The following is a 17,887-nucleotide window of genomic DNA, read 5'->3' as shown; positions in this document are numbered from 1 at the left end:
AGAAAATTGTGAGATTAGTTAGTTAATTTTTTTTAATCTATTGACAGCACTACTTTAAACAGTATTAACAGAGCAGGTTTTCCCTTTGGCTTGGGTATGAAATAATTTCACCTTGGCGGATAATTATCTCAGAATAGGAAAATAACAGCACTCAGTTTTTCTTCAGGGGTCTGGAGTCAGCATTTGATATAATCTTCTGTGTCCTGCTTCGTGTAGAGAATGTCCATTGATCTTCATCCAAAAAGACCACAATGAGCCATAAAAGCATTTCAGGGCAGTCGCCAAGAAGCACATACTCTAAAGTGGTTATGATGCACAAGGTCGTTAAATGCTGGACTTTCTCCAACTGTATGTCTGCACAAAGAATAAGCAAATCAATCTGAGACAGGCATGATTATAAGCAGAAATGCATCACGGGACTGTCTTCCTGTAGGATCTGAAGCATTGTAGTGGAAACAGAGGAGAACGCACAGTTAATTTTCATATAAATATTTATTGCAGAGGAGGTATCTTTTATGTACATGCTATCACAATATAACACAATATAAATCTACCAAATATTCCCATATATTGATGCTATAAGCTTGTCATAGAGCAATAGTTATAACAAGCACAATACAGTGGGTTAGAGACAGTATCACTCACTATACAACTTGTAACAGTCCATAAAAGATAAATTTTTTCTTTTCTTTATTTTTTTTTGTTCTATCAAGGGCAGTGAAACATCGGTCCTACTAATTTCTTGAATTCATGCAGAAGCCACAAGAGCAAGATTTACGACGTTACAGCGTTGAGTAGTAGTAGTAGTAGCGATAGTAGTAGTTGTATTTGCCTTTGTGTGACTTTGTTTGGTCACAAGAAATAGAAGTCAGGTTTAAATGAAAGCAGCTAACCAACAAAAATGCACCATGGTAGAGACGACCCAATTGGAGGACAAAGAAGCTACGGGACACGGCGTGGTACAAGAACAATGGTCTTGGATTTTCACACCCGAGTAAATGGCTGAGGTTCAAATACTCACAGACTCATTGATGAATTCCAGAGAGACGGACAGTAACAAACACTTGGTTATGTATCACACTGTTTAATACGCATACAGCTATGGACTGGCAGAACTGAGAATTCCTGCAGCAAGCACGCTATTGTAAATTAAAAAAGTAGACTCAAAGTTACATAAAACAGTGACTTCATTTAGTGCTGGGATGTTGCACTGTCATTTTTTGGGGTTTAGTTTTAAAATCAACATAAATGACACCATAAAAATTCCTTCTGTTGTTAAAAATGCTAACATATTGCTTGTTTTTGGTTCTTTTTCTTTTTGGGATTAAATTCAACCAAAATCATGGAGCCTCCATTCGCTCCATTTCACTTTGAAATATGAAAACAAACACATCTTTCCATTTTGAAATAACTTTCCTACAGTGACAGTAAAAGAGGCAGCAGGTTATTCTTCTCCCGAGTTCAGTGAAAATGGCAGTGACTCCAAAGTTAGGTTTAAATAAAGAAGGGGCTTTTCAAATGTCGCTGTACTCATGCAATAAAATCCTGACTCAGATGATAGATGACGCTTAACATCTGGTTCATAAAGATCACAAGGATCCATCAAAGGATTGCAATCAATCAGTGCTCTCTGACACCTCCCACAGGCTGGAGGTGGAGGTAATTCTCAGAAAATGATATCAGTTGCTGGATTGTTTTCATTTGAGTTGTGCCAAAGAAATTTAGTAATTCAAGAAAACTCACCGATGGGTACTGGCCTGAATCATAGTCATTACCAACCCCTAATGGGTTCTGAGGAAATTGACATGAACACAGACAATTACAATCAGTAATTCTCACAAGATACCACAATGCACTGTGGATGCTTTACTGACGCACAACTGCAAATATAAATGCGGGTATTTTTTTCACTTTGATAGTTTATGGTGACTATTTAGACATTTTGATACAAAACACGGCACATCTCAAAACCTTTAAAAGATTTAGTCAGATTATTATTTGATAACTACCATGCTAAGTTTAATTATGAACTTATTAGGTTGATAAACAAATGGGGGTTCAGTCTGATTTGTATTTAAGTTGAAATGACGCCTAATATGGAGATGCAAAGAAAAACTGCAGCAGTGCTTAACCTTTAAATATAAAAGGTCACACTATTGTCAGTATTTCACATCATTCAATGACAGTTCCTTTATCCAGTTAATAAAAACTTGGATTTTATTTTGGAAGTTATGGCCACTGTTTCTATCATTTAGATAGGATCATACTTGATGAACCTTCATTCATCCCTGTCTGTGTCCAGAGTTTCCTACATTGCAGATTTCAGACTTGATGCTTAATCTGCACTAGACCATAAACTTTGAAACACTATATAAGTAAATAAAAGATGGATGTGAACAACATGACATCACTGATGAAGAGTTGAGTTTGGCATTTCGGCTGCTGTTGGGATTTCTTCTATTTTTTGGAGCCAGAAAGAACCACATGTGGAAGTGAGGATGAAGGTATAAGTCATCAACTTACCTTAACTAACCCAACCTGGTACTAGCGAGCAAAGTCCTGGAAATATTCTTCAGAGACTTTGGTTCATAGTGGCATGATCACACAGTTGCTGTAGATCCATAATGTGAATCTCACCACTGGAAGGTGCGCTATTGGATTAAGGTTTGGTGGAGGCCATTTGAGTACAGTGAACTTAACGTAATGTTCAAGAAACCATTTGAGATGATTTGAGGTTTGCGTTAGCCTACGGGGAGCAGCTATCGGACAATGGGTACGCTGTGATCATAAAAGGATCAGCAACAATACTGGGGTAGGCTGTGGCATTTAAACGGTGATGAATTTGTATTAGAGGCCTACATCCCCCAAGCTATTACAACACCACCAGCATCACCCTGAACCACTGATACAGAGTTGAACCATGCTTTTGTGTTGTTAACTCCAGCTTCTAACTCTACCATGCAAATGTTGGAGCAGAAATTGAGGCTTCTTAGACCAGAGGGAATATTTTTCCAGTCTTCTATTGTCCAGTTCTGGTGAGTCAATGTGAAATAGGCTCAGTTTCTTGTTCTTAGCTGACAGAAATAGCATCTAGGACAGGCTTCTCCAGCTATAGGTCATCGGCTTCAAGGTTAAGAGATGCTCTTCTGCATACGTTGCTTGTAACAAGTGGTTATAAGTATTTTTCTTTCTTTCCTATCAATTCCAAGTAGTTTGGCCATTCTCCTCCGACTTCTCACATCAAAAATGTCATTTTTGCCCAGAGAACTGCCATTCACCGGATATTTTTCTCTGTTTTTGGACCATTCTCTGTAAACTCTAGAGTGGGAATGTGAGAAAATATAAACAAATCAGCAGTTTCTGAAATATTCATCCCAGCTCATCTGACAACCACAATCATACTACGTTCAGTCACTTAAATCACAGATTTTTCCCATTCTAAACTTCCCTATTAGCAGGTCTTTTTGACCATGACCATGTGACTGACTAAGTCAAGATTTGCGCTAATGAACAGTGAACAGTTGAGTGTAAACAAAAACATACCAGCACTCACACTCATTACAACTGTTGTACAGACCTCTTGCATAGACTCTTAGTACATTGAAATGCATCATAATCTATAATATTTGTCAGATCACTCGCACACTGTAAAGTTGGGCATTTTCAATATTCTCAAGGGATTGACTGACTTAAACATAGTGGGCTCAAGTGCAGTGTAGCACACAAGTGTAGCTAACAAAGTCATCTATCGCTGCAAGATCCAGAAAAAGTAGCTATGTCTATGAAAAACGAGGTCCCAGAGGCACAGCAGCATTTCAGGCAGCTCATTTCTTTAACTAAAGGTTACTTTCTGTTGCTACAGCATGGATCTCCACATTTTCGATATTTATGCTAACTGCCCTTGCTGACATGACCCAAAAGCGATTAGTGTCTCCTTCATTTTCAAACAGGGTGTCTTTTGCTTTTAGGCCATTACATTAGACTATAATCTACAGATGCATAGCATGTTAATTTGTTTAATTTTGATGGATGATTATCCAGACTAAGTAATAACTTCCAGACAGTTTTAGCTAAGCCAGAAGTCTCCTTAAAAACCTGTGGGACTATCTGGCAAATTTTAGTGGCCACTACTACTAGACAGAACCCAAGTTTTAATTACCCAGAATGCTTCTGTTATTGTGTAAGAGAAGTTGCTTTCCTTTTTTTTACGTTGAGGCAGTAGGATGGTAAACACAAAGGCAAGAACAGATCTTCTGCAAATTTTTCTGCATCTCATTTGTCCTTTAAATATTGCATCCTCAGGCACACACTTACTCACATTTGGTGCAAGACGAAGATCCAAGCTGGATTCATACACAAAGCTGGTGCAAATAACTTTTCCTTCACTACTTTTGACATATGTGAACATATCTGACACATTCATGTTAACGCTGCTCTCAAATATCACCCTTTAGCTTTTGAAACTATAAAACAGGGTCTCAAAAAAGTGAACTGAAAACAACATTATAGATTTGCCAACACATTAACTGTTTTAGTAGACAAACCGATAGGCTTCATCTACTCTCGATACCTGGCTGTGCATGCTGTTTATATAATTCACCATCACAAAATGCTGAAGAAGAAGACACTCGCTTCTCTTCAGACTGATACAAGACAATGCTAGTTAGATAGGCACATACAGTACATCTCCGCAGACTTGGAAGCATTTTAATCTGCTGAGAACTACAATTAAATAGATCTAAACAAAAAACAAACAAACAAAACATGTCTGAGTTTGGTCAGTGTGTTATATCGTGTGTGATATCATGCCATGTGGTTGAAAATAAGAAGACAAAATGTACAAGTTGGACATAACCTGTCCTCAGTTCTTAATTTGTGAAATTGGCTAAAGTGCTATAGACTGATTTCTTTCCTACGCCAAGGACAAAAACTAATAAATTAACTTTAGAGCTTCGAGACCTGCATCCCTCTTTGCAACTGTTCACTTGTTCTTTGGCTTTCACTTTCCCTGTTATGCAATTCAACCTTAATTTTATACTTTCTTGTTTATACACATCAATATTTGTCTCTACAGTCTCGTCCAAGAACTAATCATAGCAAAAAAAAAGTAAGAACAGCTGACATGGTGAACATGGATGTTTAACATTGCTTATGAAGTGAAAAGACTGAATTAAAAGTTGCATAATTAGTCTACAATTTCTCTTCAGGAGTGCCCTGTAATAATCTGGAATGCTCATCATGACTTTTTTTTTTTTGTAGATTTCACTTTTTTCCAAAATAGATAAAACAGGAACAAAACCTTGGAAAGGAAGGCAACTTGTGGATCAACTTTGCTTCCAAGTCACCGTACTAATAGTAAAAGGTGATATTTAACGATTTCAAAGTGGAAAAAAAGTATACATCAATAATTATAATATATCAGTGGTCCATTAAGGTTGAGTGTCATGCTTTCTTGCTCGACGTACTATCCTCAAAGTCCCAGGGACAAACATCTGCCTTTTTAGCAGCACCTACAGGCCCCCCTTTAGGAGTTGGTTTGCTCTGTTTCACTGCAGAAGAACTTTTGTCTGTATCCGTTTTTTCCTCAAAATCCCACGGACAGACTTCCGCCTGCTTTTCTTTGGCTGCTCCAACATTAGCGCTTTTCCTTTTTTCTACCAGCAGCATTTCCTGGTGACTCTCTACATCCCACGGGCAGACCTCGGCCATTTTTTGCTGGCCGACATGTTTCTCTGAAGATTTACTCTTGTCCTTCACCTTTGTTCTGCTTTTCTCATCATCAGTGTCTTTTGATTTTTCTTGGTCAACTGTTCTTGTGAAAGGGGGCCCTTTCTTTTTAGAAGGGGACTCCTTGGTTTTGGGTGCTTGTGAGGGGCTGGGTATCCTCTCTGAATTTGGAGCAGCTGCACTGTTGTCGAATTCCCATGGATAGACGTCGACTTTTGATATTAGTGGCTGGAGTGATCCTTTAGGTGGATCTCTCACATCCATTGGAGAGGTTCCCTTTTTCTGCTTTGTCACGTCTGGTGAGTGAGCTGACTCTGTTGGTTTTTTCAGCTCTTCGAAGTCCCAGGGACAAACATCTGCCCGATGTGTTCTGGAGCTTTCAACTGAAGAGGGAGGCTGCTGGGCTTTAGACTGAGACATCGATTGCTTCGATGGTTCCGCTTGACTGGCTTGAATCTCACCTCTGTCTTCCCATGGGCACACCTCTGCTCGAATAGCCGATGACCTCTGAATCTCCTTTGGGTGCCTGCCACTGGATGGAGAATGATCAGAACCTTTCTGCTTCTGAGACTTGGCTCCTTTCGTGCTACCTCCATGAACAGTTGTGGTTTCCTTTGGTGCAATAGATACATGCTTTTGAACCTTATTTTCAGATGGAGTTGGGAGATCTTCCACCTCCCAGGGGCATACTTCTGAGAGATCATAGAGGTCTTTTCCCTTAATGGGGTCGGAGCAGATTGTCGGTTGGCTGCCACTAACTGGCTGTTTCATGATTATGCCTTTTGTGGTGCTTTGTTTGTACTCGACTGACTGGCTGATAATCATCTTGGGTTGGCATTCATTTTCTGGCTCTACATTTGCCTTTGTGTCTTTGCTCTTTGGCTGACTCTTCTTATTGCTTTCCTCTGTACCCTGGGTCTTTCCAGTCAAGCCCAAAGTCTTCTCTTTGGCACTAGCAATGACACTGAGGGACTTCTGCAGCATGGAGGCTCTAGGATGAATTGGTTTCTTGTCTGCAGAGAGATTATGGGCGCTTGCTGACTTGCATACCAAGGGAACTGATTCTGTAGATTCACTGGGGGCGTTTATGTTCTCACTGGATGTCTTCTTGACCAGCTTCTTGCCCATAAGTGTATCCAGGAGGGACCCTTCAGCTGTGTTCTCATCAATCTTATCATTTACAGTGCTGCTGGAGTCCTCATTCTGGTCCCGGACGTGATCATAGCTACTGTGTGACTTCTTCAGGGAGAACACCTTGTTCTTCAGTGTCTCTTCCTTCGCTGGTTTTGCTGGGTGAGTCGTATCCAAGGGGGTTTTCTTCAGCATGGAGATGCTGTTACGATTGCTGCCATGCTCTCCCGCCTCCTTCTCTTCACGGCTGCACTGGCGATGCACAGACTCGGGAATCTCTGTGATGCGCCTCATCAGCGAGCGACCTAACCCTTTCTTAGAGCTTCGCTTTTTCTGGAAATGAGGGTTGTTTGCTAGCATCTTCTTCCTTTTGTAAATCTCCAACTGGGAGTACAGTTTCTTCAGCTCTTCCTACACATCAATGATAAGACAGATACAAAGTTATAAGTCTTTTTTTAAAGACATTAACCTGGCTAAATAAAGAAAACAAACAAACAAAGGTCGCGCTCAAACACTGCTACAGAAAAGCACACAATCTGCTGCACAGAAAGCATGCAGTACTACCTAATGACACATGACTACAAACAGTTTTTAAATAATGCATTACAGAGTATCACATGCTGAAAAAAAGCAAAGACGGGACAGTTTAGGACAGCATCAAATAAGAAAACGGAGTGTCTTTTAGTGTTAGGTCTGAAACAGCCTCTAAGCTCAGATCCTGAATCAGTTGGATTTCAATCTGCATTTCCCTCCGTGACAGTGAATGCTCTCAAACACCGGATGTCACCATAAAACCCCCTCTTCTACATTATAGGCTTAAGGTACCCAAATATTTTGGTAGAGAGACTTCTTCAGCTCTAACAGACAAACAGATATCTCTGCTCACGTTGGCACGTTTTTCCCAAAGGCTGTCGCAAGACCTTATGCCACAGCCATTAATAGAATTGAGATGGCCCATTTCGTCTGGTGTCTGCAATAAAAAACTGCCATGGCTCAGTATTTTTGGAGGATTCAAAAGGTGCACAATGGAAATGTAAAAGTTGGTGGAAACACCCCTCACCCTGATGTCCTCAGGGTCCAGGCTGTGCTCGCTCCATGCTGACGTTATGCTGCTGTTGAGGTACGATCCAGAGCGACCCATGTCCAACTCGTCCTCATAGGCCTCAGACGCGATATCATCTCTCATGTGGGTGCCAGCAAACAGGAACTGATGGAGGGCGGTAAAATTGGTCAACACTGATTGTTTCCATTACATTTCTTAAGCAAGGAAAAGCAAACAATGCAGAAATCACAATATACATATATAGCTTACTTACTTAACCTAACATTATTTAAGAAGATGGAAACAGTTCTTTAGTGCATTACTATGTATTTACGTGTCTATATAGCAAATATAAAACATTATATTTTACTGATGAAAATAAAGACCACCATGAAAGATAATTAATAAAATAAAAAGTAAGAATAAAAACAACAATAATAACAATATCTTAAATTGGAAATGCCTAAATCCTGGACAGCATCGAATACCAAAGGAGCTAAATTACAAGTAAAGCAGCATGTAAGCACAGGCTACATATGAAAGGTGAAGCCAATGGAGAAGTGCTTTAAATCTGGGCCAGTGGGGGCAAGTTGAATGGCCAAGTTAAGGCAATTTACTCATATACAGTAGAACATTTAAATGAAACTTAAGTGCTGCACAGATTCTTCTTCTTCTTTCCTTCCCTTAGGGGTGTCCACAGGGAATTGTGGACCCTATTTCTAGTGTCCTCCTCTATCACATCACCCCTCTGCATTTCCTGACTGCCAGATCCATGTTCACCATCCAATAATCCACTATTTCTCCTCTGCACAAACCTCTAACTTTGTCTCCAAACTGCTCAACTTGAGCTGTCTGTCTGATGTAGTCATTTCTAATTATGTCCCAATGAAAGTCTCAACATCTCCAGCTCTGCCTCCTGTTTTTGTCAGTGCCAATGTCAATGCCATGAAACATACATCATAGCATTCTCACTACTGTTTTGTAAACCTTCCCTGTCACTCTTGCTGCTGCTATCCCTCAGACATAAATCACCCCCAACACTTTTTGGAGCTTAAACTTGAATTAATAAGAACTTTAAGGCTAACTGACCTAGGGAGCATGACATCTAAAACTGGAAATAAGCCCAACAGATACTCAGAGTGCTTACTGCTGATTTGTTCTATGAGTACACACTATTTTAGGCCCCAGTCACATAAGTCAAGAGACCAGTCAGCGACTCCATAGCAACCTTTGGAAAAATGCATATACCCCAGCTGGTTGCCGAGTGGTTGCTGCACCAAAAACCTTGCGATTTCATTGGTCGCTAGCAGTTTGCCAAAATTGACCACAGTTTGCATGCAAGACACTGACTCATCTATGGCAATCTGTTAGCGACCAAAGCAATCACAAGCAGGTTTTTATTACAACACAAAGTAAAAAGTAAAATAACCTCCAGTAACTACTCACTACCTGGTTGGTGAATATACTTTTTCACCCTAGCGACTTTTTTAGGGCAACCTCATAGACTAAATCTATACAAGTTGCTACACTGTGAGCATGGAGGGGTGCTTGTGATTCAGAGCTTCTGAAACTGAGGTCTCACAGTGATGGTTCACAAACTACAATTATTATTGTAGGGTCTTTACTTTGCAATATAAAGCGTCATGAGGCGACTGTTGTTGGGATTTGACGTTATATAAATAAACTTAAATTCAATTAGATACTACACCCATCTTTTCCATACATTTGTGAATGTATTGCATACATTGAAATGGTTACCTTAGGAATGAGTAGAAGACCCAGGGTGACAGTGACAGTTAGGTGAGTGTGGGTGAAGAACAGGAGCAGCATCCAGTCTGGATGCAGCTCAGGAGCGAGAGTGAACCTGTAAAAATAAAGACAGACATCCAGATGTGAAGCTGATGTTAGTCAATTTCATTGACTGCCGATAGGATTTCAGTTTCTTATATTCTGATATCTATAAAGCTGTTCAGCATCACTATTCAACCTGCTAAATCTCATCACATAAACCAGGAAAGTATTTGGACACAAAGACACGTCTTTATTATAGTTCATCAACTTTAAAGTGTTCATTCACTAACTGAAGTGAAACCTGCATCAAAGCTCTTGGATACAGATGGATGTGGGAGAGAAAGCTACCACCAGTGCAGCAGATTTAGCAGCAGTGTCTGTCTAGTCGTCAAATGCACTCCTGCAGTGTTCTACTTGGGTGATCCTCGTGCCAGCAAGGACACAATATTTTCCTCATCCGCTCAATTGGATTCACAATAAAAAGGAGTGACCTTCATCTGGTCAAAAGATTCAGTCTATGTGTACATCAGACGGGAACACACTAGGCTAGCTGTGCTGCAGCAGTTGGAGGAAAATAAGATAATTACCATCTGAAACAACAGTGGTGAGAGGAGTAGCTCCAGCCTGTTATTTAGAACGAACTAACAGGCTTTCAGCACAGTGAGACCTCGTGTGCACTAAGGATATGAAGGCATGTCTTGTTAGATGCTAATTCCACCACTGGAGAGCCTCTAACAAGCAAATGTCATGTAGCAGGCTCATTACGCTGCTGAGGTTGGCAAATGGCTAATTAACAAACAGTTACTGTGGTAATAGCTGTGAGGCATGAATGAAGGCAAACGTCCAGCATATGAAATGTCTCGAAGCTTTGAAGTCTTCTCTCCTTCGTGTTTTGTGATGAGTTTGTGTGCAGATGAGGATTTAATAACTCTGGCATGCTGTTTCCTCTCAGCCAGCAGCATTTCACTGAGCGATCTCCACCACTCCTACGACTCCAGCGGTTTCATTCCAGCATCCCATTTACCTGGACCTGGCTTATACCTGAAGATGACCACAGCCAACACGGAAGCCTGAGCTTTAACTGGTCACTATGGGATCAAATAGCAGGTTCTTCATGCAACATAAATGGATGGCGGTTGCCTTTAACTAGCCCCGGTGCACACTGGAGCCCCAGGTGGCAACCAGACGGAATTAACCCACCACACCAGGCAGTTCTCCAGTTTATTAAGGACCTCATCTGGCCATTTTCTGCAGAGGAAAGCCTCACAACAATGCTCGAGAGGCTCGTTAAAAGAACTGGCCAAGCAATCACAAGAGCCAGATGTTCAAAAAGACATCAGAACACTTAAAAACTCGCATTTCTTCCAGTAAACTATCGATCATGCACAATTTATTGGTAATGAACGATAATAAAGCTACCAATAGTTCAAGTAATTGATGCTGTCTTAGAAAAAAAAAATCACCCTGACATGGTTCATTAGTGAATAATGTGATGTAGCTGAGCTCTCAATTAGGGCGGCTCGAGCTAGGAGCGGCTGTGGCAGTGTCAGCTGAAACATCTCATTTATTAAAACTGCACATTGCAGCTACTTGACGTGTAGACTGGAGGGAGAGGGCTGATTTCACTATGATCAAAATTAACTACGAGCTGAACAGAACAGTTGAGCTAGCGTACACGGAAATCAGGCGATCTACTGGAGGATATAAACATCAAAATGACAACCTGAAGACAGACTATGATATTAAATATGGAGCCAGTACGTACTGGGAATTTTGCAAATTTAAGTGACAACATTTGCATGCTGAACACAATGTATCTATTAGTAACTATGCTTAGAGCGCTATGTGGGTGGATTCGAGCCTTACTGTTATTCCAGTGTTAAGGTTCTGATTTTTGTGTTTGTTAAACTTGGACTTTGCTTTTGTTTCCTTTATTATTCCATTTACGTGTGCACACAGAAAGGTCCTGAGCTGGATTTGAACCCAACACCTTTTAGCTGTGAGGCAAAAGTGACACAGACTGCCATCCAAATAAAACAGACAAAACAAACAAAAAACCCCACTTCTTTATCTTAAATATCTTAAATAAAAGTGTCTCTTTTTCTTTTAACTGATCCTGTCAGTTATGTTACTGTCAGTTATCATCAGTGTTAGTCATAAAATAAAAGTTGGAGCGTATTTCAAGACAGAGGATTATTACCCAAAGAATCTCTAAATTCAGTATTGTATGGGGTATAACAGAATATAATTTGTGATGCTCAAAGTGTTTTGGTAAAAATTCTAGACAAATTTATTACATAAATAAATAGAAAATCAGTTTAAAAAGTTTTCAGTTTGGATATAGCATTATAACAGATGATGTAAGCTGTAGGCTTCTTACAGTATAGCACAGGTGGGGGAGTTTACTGCAAAAAACTGTCTGTGATGAGTCAGAAAACACAGCCTGACTGTGCAAACAGCACCTTTAACAAGTCTCACTGGACCCCAGAGTAGAGCCTTCCCAGTTTCATTTCAAGACAAGCTTATGCTTCTTCCTGCTCCTTTTTGAACATGAACGTTATTTGGAGTTGTGGTTGCTCGTTTTCCTTTTGTTTTGCTTTGTTCATTTGTCTCTTTTAATTCTATTTTGTTGTACTTTTTCAACATGTTCAAAATAAAGATTCAATCAATCAATCAAGACACCTCACAGATTTTTCTATCACACCACTGTATTCTTGGTTTGCATTTTGGGTTATTTTTGTTAAATAAATTGATTTTGCTCGGTTTCAGCCCTCTTCTCTTCAACTCTCTGTAGCTTTAAATTATTTGAGCTGCTGCTGCCCATTTCCAGAAGAGGGCAGTACCTTTCCTGCCATTACCACAAACAACCTGAACCAAAAATGCAGCAGAATAATTAAATTCTGTGCCGTAACCTCAAAGTGTCTGAGAAGAGCTGCTGGTTTATACCAGGTCTGTACATATGTACCAAGAATCTGAACAAACTGACTACTTTACACAAAGCAAAAATGTTCTTATGCAGTACTGATAACATATAAGAAATTTCTAGCTGATTAAACAACCTTTCCCTCACTAGTCTGCACCACAAATACCAGCTGGTTGAGTAAATAATTACTATTTTACTCATGTGCAATAGTTAACTGTTCTCAGATGCTACACAGCAGTATGTGATTTAGAAAATGAACAGTTGTATGCAGGCTGTGAGAGAACAAGCTAGTGTATAATCACTGGAGTAATGTGCCATGAAGTACAGCACAGGCGCGTGGATGCTAACCTGCAAAGAAAGGAACACTTGGCAAACTAATCTGACATCATGAGTATGATGATTTGCAGTACAAAGTGCCGCACTGTTGAGTGACATTTAAAATATGATTTGATTATTAAAGAATGTAATTAACAGTTTCAAGTGGTTTCTAAATATAAGCACTGTTTACACAGCCAATTTTTATCCTCATCCATTAGATTAGGCTACATGTTTAATGTCTTTCGTACTATTGCTGGTCTGCTGGCTACCAAATGCAAAGCAAACTTTCCCCCTGAGCTAAGGGTGGTCCACACACGGAGCGATGTGGTGATCAGAGAACATAAAATGCCAAAGATGTTCAGCAACTTCAAGCGATAATAGGAGAAGTGAGTGGGCATGAGCAAATGCAGCAAATACCAACAATGGCGACCCCCACATATGTTGATCGACATATGAGGGGGTGGCAAATAAATTAGAAGGTTACCTAGGCAACTGAGGGCTGAATTGTCCAAAAGCAACCAACCATTGAATGACCAACAGGATGAGGAGGCATGTAACTGATAGCTGGAAAATTTGCCATTTTGCACACCTTCAAGGCTTCATCTATTTTTCCCGTCTCTGCATAAAAGTGAGCTGTGGAGCTCCGTTTCTAATTGTCATCATGGGTTTTTGCTTTGCAACATGATGCAAATTTGAGTTGAAAAATTTTAACCTGCGCAAATGCGGCTTCGCCTCTGTTTGCATTGCCCAGTGTGAATTTGCATCAAATCACCTCATGGGATTGAAAACATGTTCGCAGTTTGAAGGTTTTCAGACTTTCTGATTTCTGTCATGTCATTTCCTTAAGATTCATTCTAGCTTACTCGATGTGCTATAACCAAGAGACTATGTTGGCAGTTCACTGACCTTATAAACAAACTATTTATCTCATATAACTTTTACTAATTTTCTGGTACGATGCAATAATACGATAGAATATATTTGCATTTTTTTTAAATTCAACAAAAAAAACCTCATGGTGCCAAATCACTAGGAGGAGGAGCTCTTACCTGATGATGTAGAATATAGCTGACAGCACAAGCTCATTATGAACAGCGATGGCCATGTAGCGAGGCTCGTGGAAGGCCGACGGCACAGTCCTCACGGCGTAACACAGATAGACCGCCCACAGCAGGAAGAGGAACTCGGCTGGGAAGCGAAAAAACAAAAAACAAGCTGTAAACACAGCGAATGCTCTGGCCAAGAAATCATTTCAATGCGGCACACGCTCCTTACATGGGCACCAACCAACCAGCCACTTCACACTCCAGCGCACACATGGAGCTGCCACAGATGGTTGTAAAACACACGTATACAGGAAAGTGGCCTGCTCGACAGACTCATTTGCAACAGCTGTGGTTGTATTCTCAGGGCATTAAATGAGTCCCCGTGCACCTCCGCGGCAGCCTCACATAAGGTTTCCAAGGTATCCAGCTCCGCAACTGTAAACACGCCAGGTTGCTGCCTGTGAGGGCAAGTGAATCATGTTTCCTTACAATAGGAACAACAATCACTGCAAAGTGACTCATTACTGTAAACGCCTCCCTGTCTGTTGGACTTCTTTTTTTAAATAATTAGATCTCAAACTTTTATTTTTGTAAGTAAAACTATTTACTCGAGACAACAATAGAAATAAATTTGTTTTCTCCGTTCCTTGAAATAAAATAGCGAGTGAGAGCAACGAGGGAAATCTAACTCTTTTTTAATGGTCTATTCAGAGCATTTGTAAATTATTTATCAGTAGTTCCAGCATATTAATCCTTCAAAATGGGCAGATTTGTTCATTTTTTTGTACTTGATTTTTTTTTTTTACAGCGTTAAACAAAAAATGTTTCTGGTACGTTACCAACTAAAAGACTTCACTCACAAGTTTAGCTACCTCAAAGCCTTTTCTTTCTTTTTTTTAACCATATATTCTGTTATAGAATATAACTTCTATAGAATAACTTTCTTTTTTTGTAATCTATCATGAACCTCCATACAGTTTAGAGTGGGCTTTGTGAAACCGATTATACAGAGGATTTGCAGACAAAGAACTGCTAACCCAATGACATTAACTCATCCCTGTGTATGAACACTTCTAGTGAAACTGGGACCATTTTCCTTCAAAATAAAAGCTGCACCTTTTAAACTTCTACTTTGATGGGGAGCCTTCTCCATTTCCAGTTTGCGTTGCACTTTTGCTAACTACAATCACTTGGGTAGTAGTTAGCAAGTATTTGCAGCCAAGCTGTTCGTCGCAAATTACAGGTGACCAAGGCAACCTACTAGCAACCAAAGCAATCATAATGAGCTTCTTAGTGCAGCATATCATATTCAATATGTTGAATAACGTGCACGCATGATATCACATGAAGAAAAAGAAATCTCTCTAGGTTGTATGGTGCAATATTTTTAAAAAATACTTACTACTCACTACTCATGTACTAATTTCTATAGTGTTTCTGTGTTCTATGATATTTAACCTTGCCATGGGTGTCACAAGAAACTAACTCGCACCAGCATGTGATTTACAAGACAGGCTGTGTGAGGGATGAGGAAGAGGAGTGTGCAAAAGAAGTGTGTTCTCTTACCATGACTGCTGATAACTGCTTTTTTACTGTTTTCATGTTTATAAAGTTAGACTGCACAAGATTAATACAAGAATCTCAGTGTGCCTGTACTGTCCTCTACCTCTGCACATGCGAGCACATGATAACAACTACTGAAAGTGCAGTTTTGCTGCATGCTTGGGTCTTAACAATTCGTCTTTATTCGATAGGAGTTCATTTTTTATGGGATTGTTTCTGCGCAGAAACACAGCAGAGCAGAAAATACTACAATTATATCTCTTGCTGCGAGCAAATGCAGGTGTGGATTTCTAAATCTGAAAGATTTATTGCATCTCTGTGGGTGTAAATTATAAGCTGCATTCAGGTGGCATCAGAGTTGCCCCGCACTTCCATATTGCCAACCTATTTTTACCTCCTAATAAACAGAATGAAAATGTGTCCTCAGTATACAGTAGCGCAGCATGGCGGCCCGGCTGGGGGTCCATCTGTTTTCCCAGAACTCTAAAACGACCACAGCGCTCTCTCATGAAGCCTGAGTCAGCAGACATACACCAGCATGCAGACTTGCTCAAAGTGAGATGCTGCTCTCAAAGCATCTTTGATTTCTCATCTGTCTTCATCTGCTGCTGGTTGCCCTTCCCCTCCTGTGTACAACACAGGAAAGCATCCAAAAGCGTAGCACCAGTAGAGAGGATTAATGTCTTCTTTTGGGAAACATTTCCAAATGTACATGGAAGGGAGTTGTCTTAATCATCCAGCTTCACCCCATCACTCATTCTTCCCTCATCTCACTTTCAACTCCCATCGCTATCATGCCTAACAAATCACTTCTTAATTTCACGTGTCCATCAAGTAACCCACGTTTCCTCACCACACTTACCCACATGCAGAGTGCAGCACACTTAAATCTACTCACAGCGCCCTGCAGAGGCAGAGGGCAGTAACGGTACTTACCAACAGCCATCATATAGTCCCAGCGATCCAGGAGGCACATGCTGAACTGCAGCCCATTGGGCGTGTAGCCCACCTCGATGAGAGCCAACTTCCTGTCCGGGTTCTGACAGACAGCAGATGTCCAAGCCACCAGGAACCAGCAGACGATGAGCAGAATGATGCCCAGCAGACGTAGCACTCGCCAGCTGGTCATATAGGGGATCCTCTGGGCTGTACGGGACAGGAACACCTTCAGCACCCTGTGGAGGGAGAAGCTCACATTGAGACTGTTTCACAAAGTTTCATGTAAGCCTGTCGTCATTTCAAGTAAACAGAGTATCCATGAGAGGGAAATACCTCTACACTCAGTGTGCCTTGAGTGTATTTATCTTTTTATTTCCCATATCTGCTAGAATTTGAAACCTTCTACATGCAAAAGCTTTAAGCAAAAAATACATCACAGCTGCTTTACACACTGGTTTATTAGTCTATGGCAATATTAGTATCGGAAAAATATTGCTTCCACAATATGACATAAATACTTAACAGAAAACTAGTATTTCAATTTTCATAGACTCTTATTAAGCTTTATCCCAAAGTCAAGAGTGCTGCGGCCCACTTAAAAACCAGAAAATCCCAAGGGGCCCACTCATTCTTAAATCTTCACTTTAATCAAAATGCAAGAGAAAGTGATGTATTTCCTTGAAAAGTTTCATTCCAAAAAACATAAACAACGCAGGCTGTTAAGGCTATAAATTGTTGATGCTACTTGGGTGTATGCAAAGTGTTTAGGTCAGTGTGTGACCCATCTTCCTCCTTGGACACGAACTTCACTCACCTGTGCCAATAGCAGTCACTGAACTGAAACTCTCTGCTGTGCTATTGCAGCCTTTCAAAGGATTTTTATTGTGTGCTGCTGTGTCCAAACAAACATGCTGAAAACGCCGACGTCAACTCTGTGATCAAAAGTGGGCCTGGCAAAAAATTAACCGTGATGGTGGATGCTGATGTAAAATATTAGTCTAGTCATGCTGTCTCTTGCGAAATGAGAAGTATACGTCATATTACTTTTTTTATATGGATGAATTTACCTTTATTAGCACCATTTCCTGTGAACTGGCTCCAACATGCTCAGAATCGATGATTTTCTCGACCATATTAGTTCATGAAATTTAACCAAAACAGTTTATCTGCCTTAAACTTACTAAACATAACAAAAAGAGCTGAGTAGGGTTGAGCGATAGGACGAATATATCAACTATCGACGATAGGCTAAGGCCATTGGTGATCGTTTTTACAAGGTCGATTTATTTATTTATTTGCCCATGAGTAAGTTTGCTAATAATGATGGAGCTAATAGAAGCAGTCAACAGAAAAAAAAATAATAGCACTGTTTTAACAGCACCCTTTTTCATCTGCGAGCAAATGCAC

The 17,887-nt window shown here is 40.3% G+C and overlaps 1 protein-coding gene across 1 annotated transcript in view; it reads right to left on the bottom strand.

The window, feature by feature from the left end:
* Positions 1-473: 473 nt before the first annotated feature.
* gpr158a (G protein-coupled receptor 158a) overlaps positions 474-17,887 on the bottom strand; it is a 92,822-nt gene continuing 75,408 nt past the window's right edge. The window contains exons 7-12 of the mRNA XM_085468027.1: positions 16,478-16,716; positions 13,982-14,120; positions 9,659-9,764; positions 7,919-8,065; positions 7,745-7,828; positions 474-7,269 (exon numbers count right to left, since the gene is read on the bottom strand). Of these exons, the coding sequence (XP_085324153.1) occupies positions 5,443-7,269; positions 7,745-7,828; positions 7,919-8,065; positions 9,659-9,764; positions 13,982-14,120; positions 16,478-16,716 (2,542 nt within the window). The 3' untranslated portion in view covers positions 474-5,442. The remainder of the gene's footprint in view (positions 7,270-7,744; positions 7,829-7,918; positions 8,066-9,658; positions 9,765-13,981; positions 14,121-16,477; positions 16,717-17,887) is intronic.

Source organism: Copadichromis virginalis, linkage group LG9 (genome assembly GCF_057382275.1).
Source record: "Copadichromis virginalis isolate Kocher_CV1m ecotype Utaka linkage group LG9, C_Virginalis_male_GT1.1, whole genome shotgun sequence".
NCBI classification, from domain to species: Eukaryota; Metazoa; Chordata; class Actinopteri; order Cichliformes; family Cichlidae; genus Copadichromis; species Copadichromis virginalis.
The sequence above is the reverse complement of the archived record's forward strand: the minus strand, read 5'-3'. Positions and strand labels throughout refer to the sequence as shown.